The 26,031-nt window shown below is 44.7% G+C and overlaps 1 protein-coding gene across 3 annotated transcripts in view; it reads left to right on the forward strand.

Moving 5' to 3' along the window:
• LIMA1 (LIM domain and actin binding 1) overlaps nucleotides 1-26,031 on the forward strand; it is a 64,218-nt gene that overhangs the window by 13,836 nt on the left and 24,351 nt on the right. For all 3 annotated transcript variants that reach the window (XM_054979001.1, XM_054979004.1, XM_054979002.1), the window contains exons 2-4: nucleotides 2,295-2,425; nucleotides 11,723-11,768; nucleotides 15,760-16,221. In XM_054979001.1, coding sequence (XP_054834976.1) covers nucleotides 2,313-2,425; nucleotides 11,723-11,768; nucleotides 15,760-16,221 — 621 coding nt within the window. In that variant the 5' untranslated portion in view covers nucleotides 2,295-2,312. The remainder of the gene's footprint in view (nucleotides 1-2,294; nucleotides 2,426-11,722; nucleotides 11,769-15,759; nucleotides 16,222-26,031) is intronic.

Genomic DNA, 26,031 nt, shown 5'->3' on the forward strand with positions numbered 1-26,031 from the left:
TTTAATTTTTAAAATAATTTAGAAAATGGAAGCACATGAATAGAACTACAGCTAAAACAGAAGTTCCTATAAAGTTTTTTTTTCTCGTATTATAAAAGCAGAAAATTTCTATTCTAAGTAACTGCAAGAATAAACATCTTGACACTCATGTACTTTAAAAAGACAGGGTTGGATAGTCTAGTTTGCTTACTCTATGGCAATTTAATTCTGTTGTGGCTTTAATAATTTAACAGGGCTGCATGTCCCTGCCCCCCCCACCCCCATTGGCAGATATCTTGTTTGCTAATAGCAAAGTGCCCCCTGTGGATACTTAAATCCGTGGATTGGGGCCGCTAGGATAGAAAACAGATGCTTCTGCAACCTTGGGGGACCCCAAGTGCTACAGAAAAATCTCTTAAGGTTAAAAAAATACATTTGGGGGTCTAACACCCCCTCCACCCAAACATAAGTGTTTTTTGCACATGCACAGAAAATGCACTTCCCTGTGTTGTGTTCAGCAGCTGAGGTGGTGAATGGTGGGGAGGGGGGGGAAAGAGGAGGTTCTCTGGAATCCCCCCCCCCCCCAGCAATTTTCCTGGGCCATACAGGAAATTTTAGCTGTTTAAAAAATTGCTGTAAGCCCTAATCCATGTACCTGATGTACATCGGGGCCTCGCAGCAATCTTTAAACAATTATACATACCTGTAGACTGGTGTTGTAGGTTCGAGCAGTGGCAGCAGCCAGCAGGTTAGCTCTGAGGAGATGGGTGGGAGAGGGCATGGGAGGAAGAGGCATGGGTGCTTCCAATGACTAGGTAAGAAGTCGCTGCAGGTCAAGCTGCTATAGGTGCCAGGAGCCAGCGTCACATCTCACCTGCACACTCAGCACCATAAGTAAGTCAGGAGGGCAGAACCTCAAGAACAAGTGGTTGGGCAGGACATGGAAAGATTAACAGAGAAATGTACTGTGGTGGTGGGGGGGGGAGATTAACAGAGAAAGTTGAGGAGCTGAAAGATTAATAGAAAAGGCGGGTGGCAAGGTGGTTCCCCGTTTTTTCCACCCTCCTCCTTTTAACCCCCTCTGCCCCAAGGACCTTTCCCACGTTCCCTCACCAAACACCCATCTCATTTGCCCCCCTGACTCCCCAGCCCCCCTGCTCCTTTCAGTGGGGGTGCAAAGGGGAACAGTGTCTGGAAGGCTGGTGGCAAAGTGGGGAAGGCTGTCTGTGAGGGAGGGGGGCCAGAAGCACAGCACAGCTGCCTGGAGTCCCACCCCCCCACAGTTTTTGCAGAGGCCTTGCTCATTATAATATAATGTTTACGATGTGCTTCACAAGTAGTGAACTTTGCACTGATTTAAGACTATAGTTTGCCTGCAGGGGAGTAACAATTGCTTAGGCTGTAAAAGGTTTATTTCTCTTGTATATTCTTCAGGTCACGTTTGAGAAGGTTGTGCAGGAAAAGTCATTCAGACCAGGAGTCAGTCAGTCGACTGCAGAAGAAGCCTTAAGTTTTAGTGGTAGGATGGGATGGTGGTTGTAGGCAAGTGTCATTTTGTAGAAAAAGAGCTGGAGGGACTCAGCATAACGCATTAACATAACTCATGAGCATATGCCACACCCCTTGACATCACCAGAAGTGTGTTATTATCATAACTGATTTGCATATGCCACACCCCCTGACATCACCTATCCTGGCTGTTTCGGCCCCAATCCAGGCTGAAACGGGCCCAAAATGGCCGAGAGTCAGGTGGCCGGGGCCACCTGACGTGACCTCTTTGGGGAACTGCCGGAACTGCGTTCCTGCGCGTTCCCCCTCGAAATGAGCCCTGGTTGTAGGAAAGAAGAATAGTAGGGAAAGGGGTGTGCGCATGCCTTGTCCATTTCTTGGTAAAGATGTTCTACATTAGGTGTTACCCCATTTGGTCTTTGCTGTGCATAGAGTCAAACTGAGGGCAATTTTTTTTTGCCCTTTTTATCAGGCCTTTATTCTTATTAATAAAACAATAAAGTATTGGCAAAAAAAACAACAGGGCAAAATTGTATGTGACACTGGGAAGTCTTATGTCCAGAGTGCCAAGAAACTTTCTCTTTTCAAGGTAATGACTGAAGGAGAGTCCTTATTTAGAGCATATTCACAGCACAGCGAGGAGGTTCACCGTTCTGCCCTCTGCAGTTTTCTCAGTCTGTAGCTGGGAACGTAATATAAATTGTTTTCTACAGCTGGAGAGTAAATAAGGCAGTTTTTGAAGGCTGCTGTTCTAAGGTCAATGTCCTATGTAAAGAATTGTGTTCTCTTCCCTCCCTTCTGCCCAGATTCTGCTGCATTTCAGGATGGAGCCATCCCCTTTTAGCAGGAGGCAGTGGGCTTCACATTCTCTGAGGATCACTGCCAAAGAGTTGTCTCTTGTCAACAAGTCATCGGCACTTGCAGAGAGGTTCTCAAGGTAAGCACTATGTCCTCTCCGAAGAACAATGTGTGTGTGTTCTTACTACTGTTATCAAGGAAGCTACTAACCGCTTGCCATTTTCCAACAATACCCAGTTACTCTGTTTTTAAAGCTTAAGTAACCTCCTCATGTCAAATAGTACACATTAAGCAATAATGCTCTCATTAAGGAGTCCATTGTCCATGAAGCCTAAGCCTAACCCACATTTTGTTGTGAGGCATTTATTTATCTATATATTCTGCTTTTCCCCGAAATTGAGACTCAGAGCCTCGCTACAAGTGACATCTTACACGCGAACGGCACTTGATCATTTTCGCAAGTCTTTCTGGGAATTGAAGTCCCTCTCCCCCACCCCTTTTCTTTCTGTTCCTTCCCCTCTCTGTTAGAATGCCTGCCTGAAGAGACGGAGAAAGCCTACGATAGCAGCTTTTGCAAATCGTCTTGCTGGGGGGTGGGGGATGCTCTGGAGAAAGCCGACATGTTGGTGAAGTCCTAGTGTCCTTTCAGTGATCTTTGGGGGCGGGCAGCTGCAACTTTGCTAATCATCTTGCTGGGGGGGGGAGATGCTCTGGAGAAAGCTGAGAAAGTCGCAGCTGCCCACCCCCAAAGATCATTGAGAGCAGGCTTGTGACTGGAGGAGCGATTTGCAAAAGCAGGCTTTCTCCGTCTCTTCAGGCAGCCATTCTAACAGAGAGGGGAAGGAACAGAAAGAAAAGGGGTGGGGGAGAGGGACTTCAATTCCCAGAAAGACTTGCGAAAATGATCAAGTGCCGTTCGCGTGTAAGATGACACTTGTAGCGAGGCTCTCAGAGTGGCTTAGAACATCATTATCGCCTCCTTCATTTCCTCACAACAGCAGCCTTGTGAGGTAGGCCATACTGAGAGTTTGTGACAGTCCCATCTAGTCCACTGGAAACAGAAAATAGTTTTCCGAGCCGGGCGGGGGAGGGGGGCAATTTCTTCCCTCAGTGTTGAAATGTTGTTCTGGTTTAGAAGGCCCAGCCTTAATCGATGCCTGCCAGCCGCTCACTTCCTGACTCAAGAAAAGGTCAGTGTGGAAGCTTCCTAGCAGCAGTTCACTTGGAGTTAAGGAGGCTGAAGGAGACTTTGAGGCTCTCCTGAGCGTAGCTATCTAAGAGGACGGTGCTCTTCTCTCTGGGGGTGGAAGGCGCCTGGGATTTTTCCTCATCCCCTTCCATCACTGCAGTTCCCTCTGACCTCTGGAAAGAGAACTCCCTGGGTCTCAGGACCCGTGCATAGAAACAGCTGTGAGAGATGGCAGGTTGGAGGGAAGAGGGACTAGGGGGTGAAATGGTACCCCCTCCCCATGGCAGCAACAGGAAGGAGGAGCTATTTCAACATGGGCCCCTTCCATGTGGTTTCTGCAATTGCAAGACTGATCCCTCCTGGGGTCGGTAAGAGCCACAGCGATGGAGAGGAAGGCAGGGAAACCACACCTTCCACACACGCAGGGGTAGGATTCTGCCCAGGATAGTAGAAGTCTTGGCATGGGTGCACACAAACTGGATTGGCAAGGACAACATTCTGTTTGAGGCAGAGGCCCCAGAGAGTGAAAGCCATTAAAATAGACTACCCAACACTACAATTTGGGTACCAAACAAGTGTAATGCAGATTGTGTGCTAATAAATGGCTGAATACGTGTACCTCCTCTGCAGTGATGCACCACAACCTGAGAGTTGCACTTTAAATAAGAGCTTTGCTGTGTTACTTTTCACAGGAGGGGGCAAAGAACTTGGGGAACTTTGCCATGTTTTTGTTGAACTAGGAAAACAAACTTAATGGTAACCAAGGAAAGAAGGAGCTGTAGCTTGCCAAAAGTCTACCTTTTAAGTGTTCTTTCAGGAAATGCTTTTACTGGATTCCCATGAGAGAGATAAACTTGAGGGGAAGAATAGAACTGAAGGGAATTGGCTGTTTGTAACCGAGGCTTTCGGCAGTCTTAGCTGGTACCAATATGGCAGTTCCTTCTCAGCTGACCGAAATTGGAACTGCCCTATATGGAAACAAGCAATGTGGGGTAAGAGAGGCCGCTTCTCTTAAATATTTTAAACAATTTATGGCTTCAGAGACATGGCCAATTCAAAGGCCCGGTGTGGAGGTGCTCTTGCAAATGGTGCTGTTTGGAAAATAAAACCCGCCACACAGTACTTCAGTATGCAATTGGGAGAGGTACGGATAACATCCCCCCCTACCAATAAAGTGCTGATTATGTGTATTTTTGGTTTAAAAAGTGCCAGAAAATCTGACTAGTAATCTATTGGCCTAATTTTAGGAAGCACTTCTTAAAAGGTGGCTGGAAGAGCCCTAGTCAGCTTTTTTCTCCACACTGAGTTCTTGGGGAAACAACATGAAACAATTGCTTTTCCATATTTGGAACAGAAGATGAGTGTATGAGTTTATGTTTATAGTATACTTGATTCAAAGGCTATGGGGAACAGAATGCATACTTTGTACAACTGTTCTTGATCTGGGTTTTTATAGTACTGTAAAAGTCTAGATTATTTTTACTAAAATTTATTTTGGGATTGTGAATGTGTTAAGGTGTCTGTTTAGCAAATGAGATTTGGGGATGGGACCTGGGAAGGGAACTCAGTGGGACTGTGATTCCATATAGTTTTACCTTTTGAACCTGCAATTTCCTCCAGGGGAACTGATCTCTGTAGTCTGGAGATGAGTTGTAATTCTGGGGGAACTCCATTCTCCACCTGGAGAAGGGCAACCCTAGCTGCAGTGCTAGCATAATTTGTTTTATTCACTTTATTTATACCCTGCCATTCTCCCCATCGGGGACCCAAGGTGGCTTACTGTAATTCTCCTCTTCATTTTGTCTTCATAACAACCATGTGAGGTAGTAGACTCAGAGTGTGTGCCTGGCCCAAGTCATCGGGCAATAAGTCTTTACCATGTGGATTTTAAGAGTGTTACAGAATCTTTCTGTTATATGTTGCTCTCCAGTAGCTACATTGCTTAACTCCTCTTTCACAATACTCTGATAATTGTCTTCTCTCATCAGTTCATTGTTACTGACTGCCTGAGGGGAAACTACTAGTATTAAAAGAATTGGCACAGCAAGCCTAAACTACGCATTGCACCCTGTGACTCCTTTCCTTTTGCTTTGGTACAGTCCCCCCCCCCCCAACCGAATCTACGAGTCAAACTACCTGTTACAATTTATAGTGCAAAGTCTGGATTCTCCCAATCTGGCCGAGACTGATGTCAAGGGAATTCGTGTCTGAAGTATGCAGGCCCCCGATGCAGTCTGGGACCTTGGTGCAGGGGAAGGGGGAGGGAGCTGTAGCCTCGCCATGCCATCTCCCTAACCTGAAATGGCCTAAGGAGTGTTGTGTGCCCCATTGGGGCGTGGTGTGGGTACTGATGGACAACATGTATAGCCTCCCACGTGAGGCAAAAAACACCCCTTGGTCATTTTGTGATGGAGAGACAGTACAGTAGGGTAAGGCTTATGATCCCTTCTCTCACCACAGTCTTGATCCAAACCAGAGCCCCACGTACTCTGCAAATGAGTTCCTTCTCACCTGAGGCCTGATCATCTTCAGTCAACATCAGTATGAGGAAACCCGGACTCGTTACTCATGCGTAACATAATTTGACCCAACGCCATGGCACGTGCAGCTGGAATGAATGCATTTTCTTCCTTCGTCTGTCCCTACCCCTTCCTTTTCTTATGTTCAGTTTTACAGTGTAAGGTCTTCAAGGCAGGGGCTTGTTTCCTTGTACTCGATAAAGTGCTGTGAACATGGCAGGCATGGTATGAAGGCCATCCTCCTTCACGTTCTGGGTGTGGCCCGGATTCCAGCTTCCCACAGGCTCCTGTCTTGTTGCAGAGCAGTCCCACCCCTTTATGTTGCCATTGAACAGAAGTCTTGGCATGGTTGGCTTTCTAGCCCTGAACTTAGCCGGTTCTGCAGAGGGGAAGGTAGAGTGCTGAGCTCTGTTCGTGTGTGTGTGTGGGGGGGGGGTTCATTTGAGGATCAGGGCAACTCGGTCCAGCGGTCTGTTGTTTTGCTGGCTGCTACAGGCGGGTGTCCTGGAATCTTAGATGGGTAGAGAAAGGGACTGCAGCACCTTGTTCCATTCCTGCCCTGAGACTGACAGCACACTTCAGCTGCCCGGCTCCTTCACCAGGCTCCTTGGCTCCCACAGGAACTTGCTTTTACAGGGGTTTCCTCGTCCTGCCCCTGGGGCTCCTTTCAGTTCCGCCCTGGCCTCCCCGAGTGGCTCTCCTCTCAGCCTATCAACTGGAAGGGCCACATGGCCCTTTAGCCCTCCTGGCTCCTCCCCTCCCAGCTCCCTGAATGCCAGTTTGTCCGCCCACTCCCTGGTCAGGCCTGCCCAGGCCCCATCTGTGGCTTGCCTGCCTCCCTGGGTCTTGCTGCCTCCAGGTTCAAGCTGTTGGAGGCCTGCTGCCAGCTAGGCTGCCCCTGGGCCGTGCCTGCTACCTTCTCCCTGGGTCCCATAGCTGCTGCAGGCAGGGGAAGGGTGGCCAGCACCTACTCAGGCCGCCTCCCGCTGCTCTGAGGATGGGGTGTGCAGTGCCGAGACCGGCGTTGGCAAATAGTTCAAATCTTTCCTCAGCTATGGGATTTATTTGGGCACTCTTAAGCTGAGAGAGAGTATGTGGCTGGCATAACATCCTTTGCTACATCCACGTGAGGCGACTCCATACCAGGCTCCCTGGCCTCCTCGCAATAGGCAGGATGCTAAATAAGAGATGGGAGGTGCCAACTGGTTGGTTGGTGACTTTTGTTGCCATTGTGTGTTGTTGATCAAGGTGTGACTTCAGATGATAATTATGATGAACTTCATATTCATTCAAACAGAACAATGTTGTATGTAGACTACCAGTGCTGGGTCCCAAGTTAATGCATCAGCCATCCTAAAGCTAAGCATGCCCGTGCCTAGTGGTTAGTGTCTGGCTGGGAAGCCTCTTGGGAGTCCTGTATATGCCACCCTGGGTTCCATGATGGAGAAAAGGCAGGTTATATATTCATAATATTAACACACAGTACTAAAATTAGTGGCTCACGTTGGGTTGGAGAGACCTGGGTTTGAATCCTTGTTCTAGGCTCACTCTCTTTCAACTACCTCACAGGATTCTTGAGATAAAAAGGGGGATATTGATGTCTACCACACTGAGTTCATTGGAGGAAAAAGGAGATTTATGGCTGCTTTCACACATGTAGGATAATGCTCTTTCAATGCACTTTAGAGATTATTTGCAAGTAGATTTTCCTGTTTCACACAGGAAAGTCCACTTGCAAACAATCACTAAGGTGCACTGAAAGTGCGTTATCCTGTGTGTGTGTGAAAGCAGCCGCAGCTATCAAAAACAAGTAATTGTCTCTTCTTGCAGTACATACAGTCAGATTCACACAACTTTGCTAATGCATCAAGAGTTGGAAGTGGTCCTGACCAGCTCAAAGTGGATCATTTACTCTTTAGACTAGATCTTGTCTGGATCTGTGCTCTGTACTTATGTCATGGGATACTGGAATTACTGGCCTTTCTTTGTAATAGTTCTTCCCTCCCCATACTGTTCTGCTGTTACTTTAAAGCTTTGGAGAGGGGTGTGTGTAATCAGTCACCTTCAAGCAGTTGATGATGTGGTTTCTATGTCAATGTGTTATTCCTTAAAGTATCACAAGGCCCTTTGTTTTGGTTGTCTCAGAGTAACACAGCTGTTGCTCTGGAATCTGGGATACAAATGTGGTGGTTATTAGGAATAGAGAGGACCTTGTCAAAGAGTCATTACAGTATTCACTTCTAGAATTAAGTATTTGATGTTTATTTACATTATTTATAATCAGCCTTTCACACTGAAACTCAAGGCGGGTTACATAGTATAAGTCAATACAATATTTAATAAACAATAGAATAGGGTAAGGATAGCAGAAGTTTGTAACATCTGATAAAATGATGTAACAATGGGAGTATGACTGCTTTTCCATAGTGTAGCCTAGCTGTTTTGTACCACTGTCACCACCGTTATCCTTAAAAACAATGTTATGAGGTAGGGAACTAGCTTCAGTGACATTTTGGTCATTTCTAGCCTTATAATTCAGAACATAGAATCATAGAATCATAGAGTTGGAAGGGGCCATACAGACCATCTAGTCCAACCCCCTGCCCAGTGCAGGATCAGCCTAAAGCATCTCTGACAAGTATTCATCCAGCCTGTTCTTGAAAACTGCTAGTGAAGGGGAGCTCACCACCTTTCTAGGCAGCTGATTCCACTTTTGAACTACTCTGACCGTGAAAAAGTTTTCCTAATATCCAGCCGGTACCTTTGTGCATGTAGTTTTAGCCCATTCCTTCGGGTCCTACCCTCTGCTGCCAACTGGAACAGCTCCTTGCCTTCCTCCAAATGACAGCCTTTCAGATATTTAAAGAGAGCAATCGTGTCCCCCCTCAACCTCCTCTTCTCCAAACTAAACATTCCCAAGGCCCTCAGCCTTTCCTCGTAGGGCTCAGTCTCCAGACCCCTGATCATTCTTGTCGCTCTCCTCTGCACCCTCTCGATTTTGTCCACATCCTTTTTGAAGTGAGGCCTCCAGAACTGCACACAGTACTCCAGGTATGGCCCGACCAAGGCAGTATAGAGAGGGGCTATGACCTCCTGCGATTTCAATGCTATGGCCCCTTTGATACAACCCAAGATTGAATTAGCCTTTTTTGCCACCGCATCACACTGACTGCTCATATTCAGTTTACAGTTCACTCTTACCCCAAGATCCCTTTCACATATACTACTGCCCAGAAGTGTATCCCCCATCCAGTATTTGTGCTTCCCATTTTTGTAGCCCAGATGTAATACTGTGCACTTGTCTTTGTTGAATTGCATCCTATTCACAGCTGCCCACTTCTCCAGAGTATTCAGGTCTTGTTGAATTTTAATTCTATCTTCTTGGGTGTTTGCTACCGCTCCCAATTTGGTATCATCATCAAATGTAATGAGCAGCCCTTCCACTCCTTCATCTAGATCATTGATAAAATTATTGAAAAGTACCAGGCCCAAAACCGAGCCCTGAGGCACCCCACTGGACACCTCCCTCCAATCTGATGAAATGCCATTGACCACCACTCTTTGAGTGCGGTCCTCCAACCAGTTCCCTATCCACCGAACTGTCCTATAGTCTACTCCACAGTCTTCCAGTTTGCCCATCAGAATGGGCAATATCACTTTAATATCAACATCTTGAAGTTGGGAAATGGAGGCTGAGAAACTGGGATGTATAGGATTTAAGGAACATAAAAGGGATGTAACGGAACGAGAGAAGTTTATATTCCTTTCAGTTCAAGCTTGTTGTTGCAGCAATGGTATTTTCCCCTCCCCCTTTTTAGTGATGTCCAGGGCCTTTTTTCCGAGAAAAGAGGTGGTGGGACTCAGTGGGTTGCCCTTGGAGAAAATGGTCACATGGCTGGTGGCCCAGCCCCCTGATCTCCAGACAGAGGGGAGTTGAGATGGCAATCTAAACTCCCCTGTGTCTGGAGATCAGGGGGTGGGGCCACCAGCCATGTGACCATTTTCAAGAGGTTCCGGAATTCCGTTCCACCGCATTCCAGCTGAAAAAAAGCCCTGGTGATGTCCAAATTCATGTCCTGCAATAAGCTTAATTCTGATTATCAGGCAGCTGAATTATAAATTTCCCGCTGATTGATTCCAGTTGCAAAGTGTCTTCTGTATTTACTGCTGCCATTCAGAGTCTGGAAGAATCCGGTTAGTGTAAAGGAATTTAATTGACTGATTAGAGTGGTGATGTGTGGGTGGGGATGGCTTAGCACCAGAGCACATGCTTTGCGTGTAGAGAAGTTCATGTTAAATCCATGGAATCTCCAGTCAGTGTGGACTTTTGTCTCCTTAACTCCCTGAAAGAACTGCAGCTGGTCAGTAGCCAACATTGAGCTAGATGGAATGATGGTCTGATGAACCATAAGGCAGATTCATATATCTTCTTTATGTGCGCCATGTAAAATTTAAACTGGGTTTGTTAGAGCATAGAATAGGGGAAAAGATGAGAGAACAGTAGCGTCATACTCTTGTTACAGTGTTCTTCTGGCTAGGATAGTTCTAATTAGGTGTATTCGGGTCACTTGGTAGGGAAGACAAGCTGTTTCAGGAAGGACGAGATCCTGAGGCAGATGGGACCTTCCATTTTGCACCCGTCAAGGCCTGAGTAGCTTGAATGCCTCCTCAGAGCGAACCCATACAGTACCCCGTTGAATTTGAAGTGACTATGTCCCCTGTGGCCCAACTTTCTAATTTGATTTGGTATGAAAGGAAGAGTTTTCACTTTGTTCTGTTTCCCTTTTTGTGATTTTAGGAGGGGGGTGGGTCTAACATTTTTTGCTCTATTACTTTTCTAATGCTAGTGCTGTATTGGTGCCTTGGTCTACAAAACTTACGTACAGCATCAGATAGCATGCATGTGACAGTGGCATGCAGTGGTCATCTGAGGCATTGGTCCCAGGTAGTGGAATAAATTTTGGAGGGCCCAAGTGCAGTAAGTTTGAGAGAAACTTGTTCAGTCTCTTGTCTGGGTGTGGCAGCTACGCCTGTTCATTGCTGTGAAGAGCGAAAAGAACAGCAGGATTTGAGTCCAGTTGCACCTTGAGGACCAACAAGATTTTCAGGGTACGAGCTTCCAAGAGTCTGAGCTCCCTCCTTCAGATACTCTGACTCTCAGATGTTCTAGCTTTCAAGAGCTCATATCCTGGAAATCTTGTTGGTCTCTAAGGGTGCCACTCTACTCAAACCCTGGTGTTCTGCTGCAGGCTAACATGGCTACCCACCTAAAACTGGCCGTTTCCACACTGCTTACCGGCCACAGAACATCGCACCAAGCTCCCAGGACAACAGCATCTTCCTGGTGCGATTTCGCACGAGAACTGCAGTTCTCACACAAAATCACGCCAGGAAGATGCTGTCGTTCCGGGAGCTTGGTGCGATGTTCCGTGGCCAGTAAGCAGTGTGGAAACGGCCTCTATCTATGTGAGTAGAAGGTATCTTAACAATTCAGTCTAATGTCACAAGGGGCTTCGTTTTCTCCTCTAAACTAGTTGCTCTCTTGCTTAATTGATTGTAAATAACTTTCTAAGTGGCTTGTTACTTCTGCTTTCCTCCCACCCCATCTCTCTAACAGCCTTGTTGGTTGGTCAGATTATCCGTTTTCCAGAAAGATTTGCCAGCTTTCTGTGTGCCTCAATCTGAAAAATATGGGATTCATAAATTGTTTTTTTCTCTCTTCCCAAAGGTATCAAAAGGCAGCTGAGGAAGCAACTGCAGAGAGGAAAAAAAGTGTAAGTATTTTAAGACTAGAAGTCTGAAAAATGCATAAAGTTCTTCGTTTCCGTGTCTCCCGCAGTGGCTGCTCTTCAGGACAACAGAACAGTTTGTTTTCTGTCTGGTTGTCTGACTCTTCCTCTGGTGTTGGCTGGGAAACTTGCCTTGCATGCTGTTGTTTGTCTTCTTGTTCAGGTCTTGCTCTGACCCACTTTCTGGTCCCTTCAGGAGTTGACTAAAGCACAAGAAAGTCAAGTGACTTTTCTGAGGTCATGCGCTGACTCACTGTATCAGCTTCTCAGAAACTAAAGTGCCCCTGGCTCCCAAATCCTCTGCCCTAACCTCAAAACATGAATCGCTCTCTATGCTCTAAAGTAAAGACAGCTGTTCAGATGCTGGACCTCTCCTTCATTCATTCTTAAGCTTTGAAAGTTAAACAGATGCTGTTGACAATTCTTATTTGCTACCTGCACTGTTCACTTTAAAAGAGAGCAAGGGTCCAGTAGCACCATAAGGCTCACAAAATTTGTGGTAGGGTATGAGCTTTCATGAGTCACTCGTCTTGTTCACTTTAAGGTATCTTTCTTCTTTTTTCTTCAAATGCATGTCTTAAAGCATGCTTTGGGAAATGGGGCTGTAATTGGTTCCTTTACTCAGCTCCATGGTTCTGAAATAGCCTATATACAGAACTGAAGTTTGTACACTTCTGCTTCCCAAAAGAATCTTTGGGCCACACCAAATCATGCAGTGCCTTCTTGCACAAAGACACTTCCTTGCAAAGAGCCTTGGCATCTTGTCCAGCCCAAGATATTTTTCCATGCCAGGCAGTTGTAATCCTTGATCCTTTGCCTCAATATTTTGCATTATAGTCTCAGGTAAGAATTAGAGTATACCAATTTTCCTACCAAAGGATCCATAATGATAATAATGATAATAATAATGATAATCATGATGATGATGATGATAAAGAATTGATGATGATGATGGTGTGCTGTCAAGTCACAGCCTACTCATGTCAACCTTTCATGGGGTTTTTAAAGCAAGGGATGAGCAGAAGAAGTTTGCCATTGCCTTCCCCTGCATAAAAGAGCTTCTTTGGTGGTCTCCTTTCCAAGTACTAACCATAGCTGACCTTGCTTAGCTTCCAAGCTCTGACAAGCTTGGGGTATTCTGGGCCATATAGGCTGCTCAAGGACCCCTACCTGGCTGAACAAGTTTTCTGCAGACCATTGGAAATCCCATACTTCTGAGCCATTGGTATAAAAAGTAAGCTTTGAGCTAGTCACAACGCTAGGGAACTTTTGAGGGGGACAGTCTACTAGTAGTAGCTGCATGTGATTTGGGGCCATCCAAGACTTTGCTCAGGGACGTGTACCCCCCTCAGATGTCCTCAGGACAACAAACAGGAACATGTACCTTAAGCCAAGAAAAGAAACTTGGGGTTGGACTGTATGCTCGAGTGTCCCTTTGGGAACCGTCCCGGCCAGTCCGAGCGATGTTTGTGGACCAGAGGCATTCAAAGTTGAGTTCCTTACTCATACTGCTTTTTTACCTCTGTGGAATAAGAAACCAATTTCCTCCTTGTCTCACAGACAGGGAACCATTCTAATTCCAACACTGCAGTTGGCACAAACAAATCCCTAATTTTGGCTAGACTTTGGTTGAGTGGATTTGGAATGAGTCGCTCCACTGAAGTGGTAGGACAATTCCCCCCACCCTTTGTCTTTATTTATTTTCCAAATTCATACCCTGCCTCTCCAGAGACCCTGTTCAAGGCAACTTACAAAGAAAGAAAAACAATACATCACTACCTTTAGAGAGTGTGTGTGTGTGGGAGGGGGGTGGTTTGGTCCTGAATTGTTTAACGTGATACATTTTCAAATGACAATGTTTAATCAGTGTTTGGAGTGCCTTCTTTTTTGTCGAGTATAGCTAGAACACCTGCCCTTAAGTTGGAGGGGTGCTGGTTTCATCTCTTCTCTCCTCCCCTGACTATTCACTCCACTTTGAGTCTGACCTAGTACATCTTGCTCTTCCTTTTTTTCTGTATAGATAGATGATAGGAATTTCTGGCTCCAGTGATGCAGCGATTGGTCTTGCCAATTATTGTCATGGAGTAAATAGTAGTAAATATGGGAAACATGAATAAATGAGGTCTAGGAAAGGGTACCGTCCCGGTAGTAGGCACTTTCCCCTGTTACACTGGTTCATAAAACCCCTGGTGTATCAGAGGCAGAAGGGGCTTCAGGGGCAGAATACTAGATTTAAGCAACCCTACTTTTAAATGTATTATTGATGCCATGGTACGGATTTGACTGTTGTCTTAGTATATCAGAGGTGGGGCGCTGTCCTCTTGCAGCTTTGTCTTATCGATGCTTCTGCTTCGGTCATGCTTGCTTAAGATAACATTTCAGCATAACCACAAGGATATTTGATTACTAGCCTTAGTTACCCTTTGTGAAAGACGGCATTTTTTCTCTTCTTTGTTCAGACAAGTTTGGGACAGAATCTGTCTTGCGTTTTCGATTGCTATCAAACTTGGTTCCTTTATGCTTCTCTGAATCACTGGGTGCATAAATAGTGAATATGGCATTATAAGTCTGGCACATAAGATGTTAGCAAAAGTGTCCAGTTTATGCATGAGGAGTCTGCAGTTTGGTCATTCTTTCAAGTATTGAAATTCAGATGGTAAGTGTGAGTATAAATTGGGCGGGACAGGTAATTTCTTTCAGCAGAGGCAATGGGAAAGGGTTACCAGCTGGACACTGAGGCATTGCGCTGTTGGGGAGTTGAAGCACAGGGTGTGACTTCTGGAGCATAGGGCATGTCAGGCCTCCCTGTATGCAGCAGGGCACTTGGTGTCTGAGGCTCCTCTAGTTACAAATGCTTGTGTATGTGGTCCTATTTTTTCTCTGCAAGTTTCTCTGTGACATTTTTCTCTGCAAGTTTTAAGCCCAGCTCAAAACCAGACAAACAACTGATAGGTATATATTTCTGATGAATAGTTGAGATTCTTACTCGTTTGCAAAGCAGTACTCAAAATGTGACCAGAAGAGTAATAGGGTGAGAGACTTAAATCCCAATATAGCTGCTAATCCTGTTTAATACTCTAAAGCCTTACAGACGTGTTCCACTTTGCAGTTAGTCTCGTGCTTGGTAGGATACATAAGGAGTGGGCTACAGAGATGCAGCGTTGGCAGGTACTATATTTTAATTTCTTGAACAGAGACTGGCTTGTTGAGGGGAGAAAGAGTGGATATTGGCTGTTAAGAGGCTCGACTCTGGCTGCAGGCTGTGGCCAGAATTGTGTGGCTGTCCTGAAGTTTAAAATACAAACTGGTAGTTCTAACATTGTTCCACTGATCAGAGTAAGAATTGTTGGTAACGAGGTGCACAATCAAGTTTTATAGATGAGGTGCACAGAAATCTTATTTTGGGTTGGAGGGACGGAGAAGATTGTTTGCTTGAAAAGCTACCAGCCCGTGCTCTCAAAGGCGTATGTCAAAGGTGGCAAGTTGTTCTCTGAAAGATAATCCTCGGGTTCTTAAGCAGCCTGCTAATTGGTCCCCCTTCTTTGTCCTGTGGAACAGATGGAAAATGCTGCAGCATTTAGCCATCTCCATCTCATACAGTTTTCCACCCTGTCTTGACACTGCTTGCTAGGAGGTGGATTTTGTTGCCTTGTCTTTGTGCGGAACCAAGCATTTTTGTCTGAAATTCTAACCCTCTCATTAGACGGGCTCCCTTTCTTCCATATAAGGCCATCCTGTTCTATCATTTCCTGCTCCAGTGCCTTTTTCTTTCCCTCCCCTCCCCTCCCCTCCCCTTTCCTGGGATTCAAGCTTTCTCCATGTGGCACATTTGTAACTATTCACAGCTGTCTCAAACAGCAGAAGGCTTAAAGTCTGTGCTGAAGCATTTAACTTCCTTTCTTTGGGAAAGGAAGTGCTTCACAGCTCTCTCAGACCGCTTTAATAATCACCAGTAACTTGTTGTTCACTTTTTTAGAATGCAGAAAATCTTCCCCCTCATTTTAAAAGGGGGACCCTCAGCGTCTTGAAGAAGAAGTGGGAGAATCCAGTATTGGGGACGGAGACTCGGAAGGAAACGCTACGAAGCAGCTGTACTGAGGTTAGGCAGAAAGCTGTCAGCCCCACTGGTGGAACTGAAGGCGGGTCTGCCTCCCTAGCAGAAATTGGGAAAGCCTCAGGGATTGGTCCCACATCTCAGCTCCATTCCTCTTCCGGAGTGATTGGCCAGTTCAGATATCCCAGCGTTGACAGCGAGGAGGCGAAAGCCCATTCATCCGAGAGTGGGAAAATGGAAAACTGTCTTAGAGAATCCCGGCAAGAAGTAGGCAAGCCCGAGGCCAATGAAAACTCAGATTCTTCAGGGAAGATAGAGAAATGTAGCGTTCCTTTGAGCAGGCTAAAGATGATGTTTGAGAGAGGGGATACAAGCCAAACAAAGGTAAGGAATGGTTCATTTCGGCTCTGCTTGGCTGTGGAAAAAAATTCTCTGCAAAGTGGTGATTTTTAGGATGGCCAACTGTGCAAAGGGGATTTGTACTTTATTTACTGTAAAACGGTATTGACTAAGAACTTATACCCAAAGGAACGGGTGCTGCGAAATGCTGCTTTCCTGGATGCCTCAAGCTCTGATGGAGTCCTTGTGAAACCGGAAATCGAATTAACAAAAGCTAGCATAGATGTTGTGTTGGAGTCGACCAAACCCAAGATAACTGTGACTGACACGTGCCATCAAAAAAGCACCCTCTAAATAATAATGATTTTTTAAAATGGTGTGTTTTATTGCAATAAAATATTTCAATTCACTTTTTGGTCTGACACGGTTGCCAAATTGGGTCTCTGGTGCTAAACTAAAACTTTCTTCTTGCTCTCTTTTATATGTGCATCTTAGCAAATGTTTCCTCTAGCTTAAAAGGGAAAAAAAATCTTCTCACAGGAAAAAATGTGTGAAGCTGCTGCTGAACCTGGCTCTTGCCCTCACTAGTTTTGACTTGCAAATTCACAGGCCCTGCATTTTCCTTACAACTGCTCATGAAATCTGATCCTTCATGTGGACTGCAGACTGTGTCTCTGGGGAAAATTGCGTAAGGAGAAAATGAGTTGCATGTGCTGGTGGTTTAAAACAGTCTGGCTGACTTCCCCCCCCCCCCTCCCTCCCAAAGTTTTCTCACAGGTTTTTTTTTTGTCCTTTGTCATACTTTATGCATCTTAGACCCTAAATTGTTTGGATTTAAGGGGAGGAAATTGTGAGTTAAACTTAATAAAATGGGGGAGGGATGATGATGATGATGAAATTCCTACTTGCTTAAGTAGTATGAATTCTCAATTTGCTGACTGAGCTGTTCAGTCGGAAAGGGCTAGAGGAATGGCAGGGTGTGACCTCTTTCTCCAGAGATGTAGACACCTGGCCTGTAGATGAGTCACCAGGAATATAACAAAAGGTATTGTGTCTAAGCTGATAAGGCATTGGAAGTGCGGTTTTGTCCCAGTTGCTCTGAGGAAATGATAAACACAAATTAGATAAAGTATGTGTGCATCTATTCCCATTGAAATAAAGGTGTGTGCGTGCCTACCCTGAACCGGGTTGCAACAAGTCCTTTAAATCTATACAGAAGCTGCTCCAGTATATGAGAGAGAGAGAGCGCATCTCACCCTTCCTGTGATTATCAGCCATGTTGTACTATAAAACAGTCCAGCTGCTTCTACAGAGCCAGCATGGTGTAGTGACGAGCATGTCACGCTAGGGTCTGGGAAACACAGGCTAGAATCCACACACACACCCGCACACCCGCCATGGAAGATCGCTGGGTGACTCTCTTTAGTTCAACCTATCTTACAGGGTTGTTGTGAAGATAACATGGAGGAGAGAAGAACAATGTAACCCGCTTCGGGTCCCTGCTGGAGAGAAAAGCGCGGTGTAAATGAAGTAAAATAATAATTGTGTTCCCAATGTGGACCGCCCCTATGCATGCTTTAACCTCGTCTTCATCTTTGAGTGTATTTTTCCCATCCCAGTTTGTCAAAGGAAGGAAGAAAATGATGTGTATGTTAATTTAACCAAAAGTACTATTATGTATTATTTTAAAAATATCTGAGCAAGCTAGAGAGTGACATGATACTAATAATCATGCAGCATTACGGAGAGGTGGGGTACCATGCGGTCCTGTTGGAATAGGAAATGCCTTGGAGTGCTAGAAACACATGACTAGATCCCTGGGCATATTCTTTTTTGTTGGTTGGTTTTGGCAAGCTATATGGTTTCGCCTTACTGTTCAGTAGCTTTACGTAAAAACTCCTAACATCCCCTGTTCTATTCAGCGCTGCAGTGTACAGGGCTTGACTTACTGAAAGTCATGAGAAAATTCAGGTTGTGCTCTAGAGTAAGGTGTTTATGGTAGTGCCAGCATTGCTGCTGGTTTCCCAGAAATGTGCCATATTGGTGGTGGCTGATGTTCTACGAAAACTGTAGCATATACAGCAGTGATTGGTACTTGGGATAGCCTTAACTTCTGCATTACCTTTGTCAATGTTTTACACACATGGAAAGGTGTGTCCTAAAGTGAAGAGATTTCTAATGATGCTTCTTGCAGGTAATTGCGGGAGCGCACGCAAACCTTGATACGTAATTCCCAAACTGCATAAAATACAAGTATTCCAGCTGATTATCAAATCCCTTCCCCCCAAAAAACACAAAGCAGAACTTAGATTTCATTTGGTACAAATGATATGGAGAATTTACATGTTAACTGAGAGCCAGTTTGGTGTAGTGGTTAAGAGCCTGGGACTCTAATCTGGAGAGCCAGGTTTGATCCCCCCCTCTTCCACTTGAAGCCAGCTGGGAGACCTTGCGTCAGTCACAGCTCTCTCAGAGCTCTCTCAGCCCCACCCACCTCACAGGGTGTTTTTTGTGGGGATAATAACAACATACTTTGTAAACTGCTCTGAGTGGGTGTTAAGTTGTCCTGAAGGGCAGTATATAAATTGAATGTTATTATTATAATATTATTATTATTAACTGGTTGTATGGCAAGTTTTGTTTGGGTTATAAAATGTTGAGGGTGTACTCAGAGATCATGAAAGAACAATACAACATGTGTAATTTACCCTGGGTAAAGAGACTGGTCAGCTAAAAAGCCAGTCTTAATTAAAGATATGCCTCAGTTTATAACATTTCATGTTTCATTCTCCAAGTCAGTGTATCACACGTCTCCAGTTCTGTGCATTCACTAAATAATGAAACGGGAATCGTCCGATGCCCTCAACTCAGCTATTAAGTATATAAATGATACGGGAGTGGTTTCTAAGCATGGCCAATAAATAATGTGGTTTTATTTATTTACATGCTGTTACTCGTTGGCCATCTATGTTTGTATTCACAGATGATATCCTATGGTGCAGTTAATCCCTGTAAAACTCTAGAGTAGCATTTGTGCTGCTCTTGAAGTTGTCTTGTTTTCCCAGCAGCTTCTTACACTTGTGGTTGATTTCATAGTAGACTTTGGCTCACAGCAACTTTTTAACAGTTGCAGAACGCACTTGCTCATCTGAGGCGTGCTGCCAGGTTTTGGGGGGTTAATTTAAGTAGGTGGAACACTTCTGTGCTATGCAGAAAGGCTAAGAACCCATGGTAAGGTTCAAGAGTTTGATCTCTTGCTTGCAAAGAATTGGTTAAAGTGCGAGGGTCTGTGTGTGGAAGTACACTGTAGCCCGAGTGTCCTAAAACAATACCACTGTGCAGAGAAGGTATGCACAGATATTATTTAGTAATGATCAGGGCTTTTTTTCAGCAGGAACGCGGTGGAACAGAGTTCTGGAACCTCTTGAAAATGGTCACATGGCTGGTGGCCCCGCCCCCTGATCTCCAGACAGAGGGGAGTTGAGATGGCCCTCCGCGCCGCTGAGTGGCGCGGAGGGCCATCTCAACTCCCCTCTGTCTGGAGATCAGGGGGCGGGGCCACCAGCCATGTGACCATTTTCTTCGAGGGCAACCCGGTGAGTTCTACCACCTCTTTTCCCAGAAAAAAAGCCCTGGTAATGACGGTACGTACCTCAGTACTCTGTTTGGAAGTCTTTGGGATCCACTTTGGCTCATTGCAGACAGAGCTGGGCAGTCATTGGGGGGAAGGAAACAAATGTTGGAGAGATTGTCAGCAGTAATTATTCTTTCCAGGGTCTGACTCGTTAGGAGGACTTCAGCCAGTAAGCTAAGGGTGGAGTATAGAAATGAAGTGCTGGAGATCTAGACCAGTGACAAGGGCCTGTGTATGGACTCTGAAACCTGGACTTGTTTTGTGGTGTTGATCAAGAAAATGTCTTGAATTTTTACTGTTCTTGGTTTAAGACACTGATTTAGCTAGGAAAAGAACTATTTCTCTTAAAGAATGTGGCTGCTGGACTAAATTAACAGGGATTCACTCTTGTCGCTGAGATTGCTCTAGTTCCCATCACATGAAGCAGAGTTGGGAAGCCCTAGCTTTCTGCCTGAGAGATTTATTTATTTATTTTATTCAACCTATACCCCACCCTTTCTGCAAGTGGGCTCAGGGGAGCTTCCAACAAATATACTGTTAAAATACAATAAAAACCTATTAACATATTAACACTTTAAAATTCAGGAGCCATCAGACAGACTGGCTACTACAAGCTCATCAGAAGCCCGGCACCACCATGATATAACTCAAAAAGAGTTATATCAAAAAGTGGCTTCAAAAAGAGGGTGTGGCGGTCAGAAGAGGGACCAAAAGCTAGCCCCTAGAGAAAAGCCCGGCAGAACATCTCCGCCTTGCAGGCCCTGCGGAATTGTAAAAGGCCCCCCGCAGGGCCTGGATCTCCATTGGAAGAGTGTTCCACCAGGCTGGGGCCAGGGCAGAAAAAGCCCTGGCCCTAGCTGAAGCCGGCCGAATGTCCCTCGGGGCCAGGGACCACCAGAAGCTGCTTATCTGCAGGGGGACATAATGGAATTTACCCCAGGGTACAGTGACTGGGTTTTCATTAACCCAATAAATTGTTGGTGAGTGAGAGCAGGAAGGAACTCCCTTGTTGGATCCAGTTTGCCCAGAAAATGTTGAATTAGCATTTATTTATTTATTTGACTTATAGTCCACTCACCCCACAAGCCAGTTCAGAGTGGATTGCAATCACAATAAGAATAAAAACATGGTAGCGTAACAATATAAAGACTTCAGTAGCATGAGCTCATGCTGTCCGTGTCCTTTCCACCTTTTATGACAATCACGATGTTAATTCACAAATTATGATTGTTTGGCTGCTGTTCAATTGCTGTAAAACATTCATTGTGTCTTAAGCTGCAGATAGTGTATTTTTTTCCTCTCTATTCTAAACATCCCATAAAAGCAATTCCTCTTTAAAATTTGCCTGCTTGTATCATCAAGAATTGCTACATGCTAGTGAACGTCTTACAGGGTGAATAATACATTTTCTTTCAGAAGTTATCTGTGACGTAATGCAATCCCATTCAGAGCTTCTGTGGGGTTTTTTTTTCATTGTTTAAGTGACTCGCCTGACTAAAAGTCATGACTTCTGCTTCTTTACAATGCTGAGATTTCCTGGAACTTAAGCAATGTCCTGACATTCCGTTGACAGAAGCTTCTCATGTTAAGGGTTTGGGGGAACCTTTGCCGGCTGAATTGCTGCCTGCTCGCTGCAAGTATGGGATGGGAGAGAAGAGGGAGAAGCTGTCCCTGTGGAACTTGAGCAACCTCTGGCTTTTGTTTTGTGAGCCCTTATTTTTTTAACAAGGCATGTTTAATCTGCCTTCTGACTAAATTTTGTATATTTTCATATAGTGTAACCACTTAGTGTTAATATGCAAGAACTACCCTTTTTTTGGCGTCTACCCAACCACACATTCCAAAAACCTAAGGCATGAGTTGTCCTCATGCAGGGAATATATAATATATGTAGTTGGATATAAGCTGTTGCTAGAGGAAAAGTTCCTTGTTCCTTGTTTAATACTGTAATAGAGAATTGAAGTAACTCAAGTCTAAAAAAGGTGTGCCGTTAACTCACAACTCTCATTATTGTCTCAGCTGAACTATTTCATTGATTTATCTATTGATTTTTGTAGCTTGAATTTAGAGGCTGTCCAATTTAAAGGATGGCAGAATAACTCTGAACTCTGATTGTGACATGATCCTGCTCTCCTGGTACTACTACTACTACTACTACTACAACAATAATATTTGATTTATATACCGCTCTTCAGGGCAACTTAATGCCCACTCAGAGCGGTTTACAAAGTGTGTCATTATTATACCCACAACAAACACCCTGTGAGGTGGGTGGGGCTGAGAGAGCTCCGAGAAGCTGTGACTGACCCAAGGTCACCCATGTGGCTTCAAGTGGAGGAGTGGGGAATCAAACCCAGCTCTCCAGATTAGAATCCCACACTCTTATCCACTGCACCAAAATGGCTCCCAACCAGCATCCCATGGATGTGTTAGTGTGTTTACCATACACTGGTATAGTACCCAGTGTGTTTACCATACACTGGTATAGTACCCAGTGTATGGTAAAGAGGCAAATTATGATGACACTTTTGCCATGGCTGAACGGCTCTGGTCAATGTCTGGATGGAAAACCTACTGGAAACCCTGTGTATGTCACTTTGAGTTCATGACAGAAGAAAGGCAGGATATGAAATGTAATAAATATGGCCAGATTGGTTGCATATTGGAGGAGAAACATTATCAAGGTGAAACTCAGAGACGGTGATGCAAAGACCTTGCAATATGTTGAGGAGGGGCTGTGGCTAAGTGGCAGGGCATCTGTTTGATGTGCAGAAGGCCTCAGATTCAATCTCCAGCATCTTCATTTAAAAGGATCAGGTGGGAGATGAGGTGCAAGACCTCTGCCTGAGACCCTGCAGATAGTCCTGACCTTGAGGGACCAATGGTCTGATGCAGTATAAGGCAGCGGAGGGAGGGAGGGAGGGAGGGAGAGTACTCTTCCTTTGCTAAAGCAGTGCAAAGGTGGTGGCTGATCATTGTTTTTCTGACCAGGGCACGTTCTAGAGAGACTGGTCTAGGGCTAGAAATATAGTTTGCTGCACCCCCCAATTCCTTTGTAGTTGGTGGAGCTCTGGAGTAGAGCTGGTGCCCCCCAGCAGTGAAGGCTTCACAGTTTCAAGCATTTGAACTCTGGCTGAGCTCGGACATTGTATACAGGCCTCAAGAGAGAAGCAGAAACCTGGAATTTGTTTTCTTCGAGAGTGAAACAATAGGCAAGATTCCCCCCCCCCTCTTTATATCAGGATATAAAATTTTGGTTAGGATCGCCAAGGTGAAAACAAAGTGGCGAGATCTTACATTAGAATATCAGAACAGGAAATTACTTTAATATCACCAGGGGAACAACTTATTTTTGCAGCGATGGAGAACAGTCCATGCATGAGACGTAAATACTTCAAATAAATGGAAGTGCGGATTGCGAAGCTTGATGTGTTTTCCAACCCCATTTTAGTACTAAAGTCTTCAGTGAATTACCACTTGCAGACCAAAACAGATCAATACAAGAAGCAAGGCATAAACCAGAAATTAAAGAGGCAAAGAGAGACTGTTGTTAAACTGCCCTGCAAAGAGAGACTAGTGAGGAAACCAGAATGGCAGTTAGTGACCTTACTGGAAGCATCCACATGGTTTACAAATTATGGACTGTTCTCCATCGCTGCAAAAATAAGTTGTTCCCCTGGTGATATTAAAATAATTTCCTGTTCCGATCTCCCAGATCCTTCTACAATACTCTAACCATTGTATAACACAGCCTTCCAACTTTTCTTACTCTGAGTCAACAGAGCCTGAAATAAGAAACGAGACCAGAAACGAGACCTAGTATTTATCATAGATCCAGAGGAGTTAGCTGTGTTAGTCTGTAGTAGCAAAATCAAAAAGAGGCAGTGAACAGAGGAGCTGTTGGAACTAAGGAACATGTGGCTCTGTTATGTGTGCCATGAAAGTTAAGATTTAGTGTACAACTTCATTGAGTGTTTGGCACAGGAGTAAAATCATGTCTCTTCTGTTAAAGGGAGGTATCTTGAGTTACCATTCCCTGCCTGTTTGAAGGAGAAAGTCTTGGAACTATATGAGCCCTTGGTGGAGTGAGAATAGCCAAGTAAAAATTTCACGTCTTTCTACAGAGTAGGAGTTGCTGTATAATAGCTGTTTTAAAGAAAGGTAGCCCCAAACCTAAACCTAGACTCCAACATCAAGCTGTAGGATTATAAAAACACTAGAATTGGCTCTGTTGTGACTGGAGGAAGTCATTGGCTCAATATGAATATGCAAACTAAACAGGAGGCGTGATTTTTTGGATGCAGAAGGTCCCAGGTTAAAACATGGCATCTCCAGTTAAAATGTTCAAGTGTTGTGCGAGGCTCCTCCTCATGGTTCTGGAGAACGGTTTCCATTTGGAAGGAATGGCACGGACCTTGATTGACTAATGGCGTTCATGTAGGTAATTTCTTCTAAGCATGTTTGGACTCTGTATCTTTAATGGAAAAGACTTTGGTTATGTATACTTTGTTCCTTCATCAGCTTTTAAAAATGATATTCCTTTTCTGATAACTTCTAAGAACACCTTTGTTTTGTCTATCCTGCCACAGTTCTTTCTCGGCGTACTCTTTTAATCAGGGCTTTTTTTCTGGGAAAAGAGGTAGTGGAACTCAGTGGGTTGCCCTCGGAGAAAATGATCACATGGCTGGTGGCCCCACCCCCTGATCTCCAGAGAGAGGGGAGTTTAGATTGCCCTCGGCAGAGGGCAATCTCAACTCCCCTCTGTCTGGAGATCGGGCGGGGGCACCAGCCATGTGACCATTTTCAAGAGGTTATGGAACTCTGTTCCACCGCGTTCCAGCTGAAAAAAGCCCTGCTTTTAATATTTACCTGTGTCTTCTGGGAATGGGTATAGCTCTGTTTACCTTCTTATAGTTGAGAAGATATCCCACCTTGGTGCAGAATATAATACCCTGCAGAAGAACTAAGACGACTTCTGGTTTGTTCTTAAAAGTGCACTCAGACTCTTCAAGGAAACTGTCAGCTGAAGACTATTTCAGTAGCTACACCCTAGAAGAAACCTTGAGGAGTTAGGAGGCTTATATGGGGTTTGAATAATGAAATGGAAATCAGTTTTATCAAGCCACACAATGGATATTGTGAGAAAAATACGGAGATTGGTTGGTAGCACGTTTCTGTAGTGAAACAGGCATGAAATGCATGGATATCAAAAGACATTGATATTTGACTCTGTCTCACAGTGTGTTCTTATGGTGTGTTGGGGGACATGTCTGGAATGGAGCCAAAATGTCTCCCCCAGAATTAACAGTGTGTTTAGTGGAAATGTCAATTGGCCTTGGGTGCAAGCTGGTACTTTTGGTCTGTGGCTCACAATTGGTGCCCTTGGAGGAGCAAGTTAACAAATTCGCAACAGCTCAAGAGACGTTTGGTTTGATTTATTGATAATGTGGGGGAGGGGCTGGTTGTTGTGAACTGCTGAATTCCTTTGGGGAGAAAAGTGGGCTTATAAATACATGAATGAATGAATGAAAAATGTTTGATTCAAAGCTCTGGAGCCTAATTTGTCAGTGGGGCAAGCCAATGTCCTGTTCATCTTTTTAGATTAAGCTTGACCAGTGTGGCTTAAACTACTCGGGATGATGGTAGTTGCACAGTACTATCAATCTACATGGTACTTCTAGAATACAATGTACTTTAGACTGTAACCTTAACAGAGTGAGGGGAGAAAGAGGGCTATGGGAGATATGCACATGTGTTTATAGACATGCACACACATACACACTGTTATTAGCGTTCATATGTTTGTTTCAGTTGGGATGATTGTGTAAAGGTCTTTCCAAAGAATTGATGGAAGACGTTGTGAAGTGTAGTTTTGAAGGGAAAGGTGAGGGTGGCCCTAAATAGCTATTTTCTGAGAGAGTTCCAGACACAGGGAACAACAAGGTGGAATAATTATCTAAGATTTTGGGCAACTGAAAGTTGTAGAATGGGAAGAGTGAAGCTAATTGACAAGAACAAAAAAAAAAGGATAAAAACCTAAGGGGAAAGCAACTGCTTGGGGAGAACTTTAAAGACAAAGATTATTCTAGATGAAAGAGAGGGTGGGAAAGCCAATAGGGTTTGGGGTTTGGGGTTTGGGGTGGGTGGTGAGATCTTATGCTCTGAGCTGGATGAATATCTTCAACAGAGATCTAGGTAGAAAGGCTGAAGTGTAGCAGGTT

This window comes from Eublepharis macularius, chromosome 4 (assembly GCF_028583425.1).
Source record: "Eublepharis macularius isolate TG4126 chromosome 4, MPM_Emac_v1.0, whole genome shotgun sequence".
Lineage (NCBI taxonomy): Eukaryota > Metazoa > Chordata > Lepidosauria > Squamata > Eublepharidae > Eublepharis > Eublepharis macularius.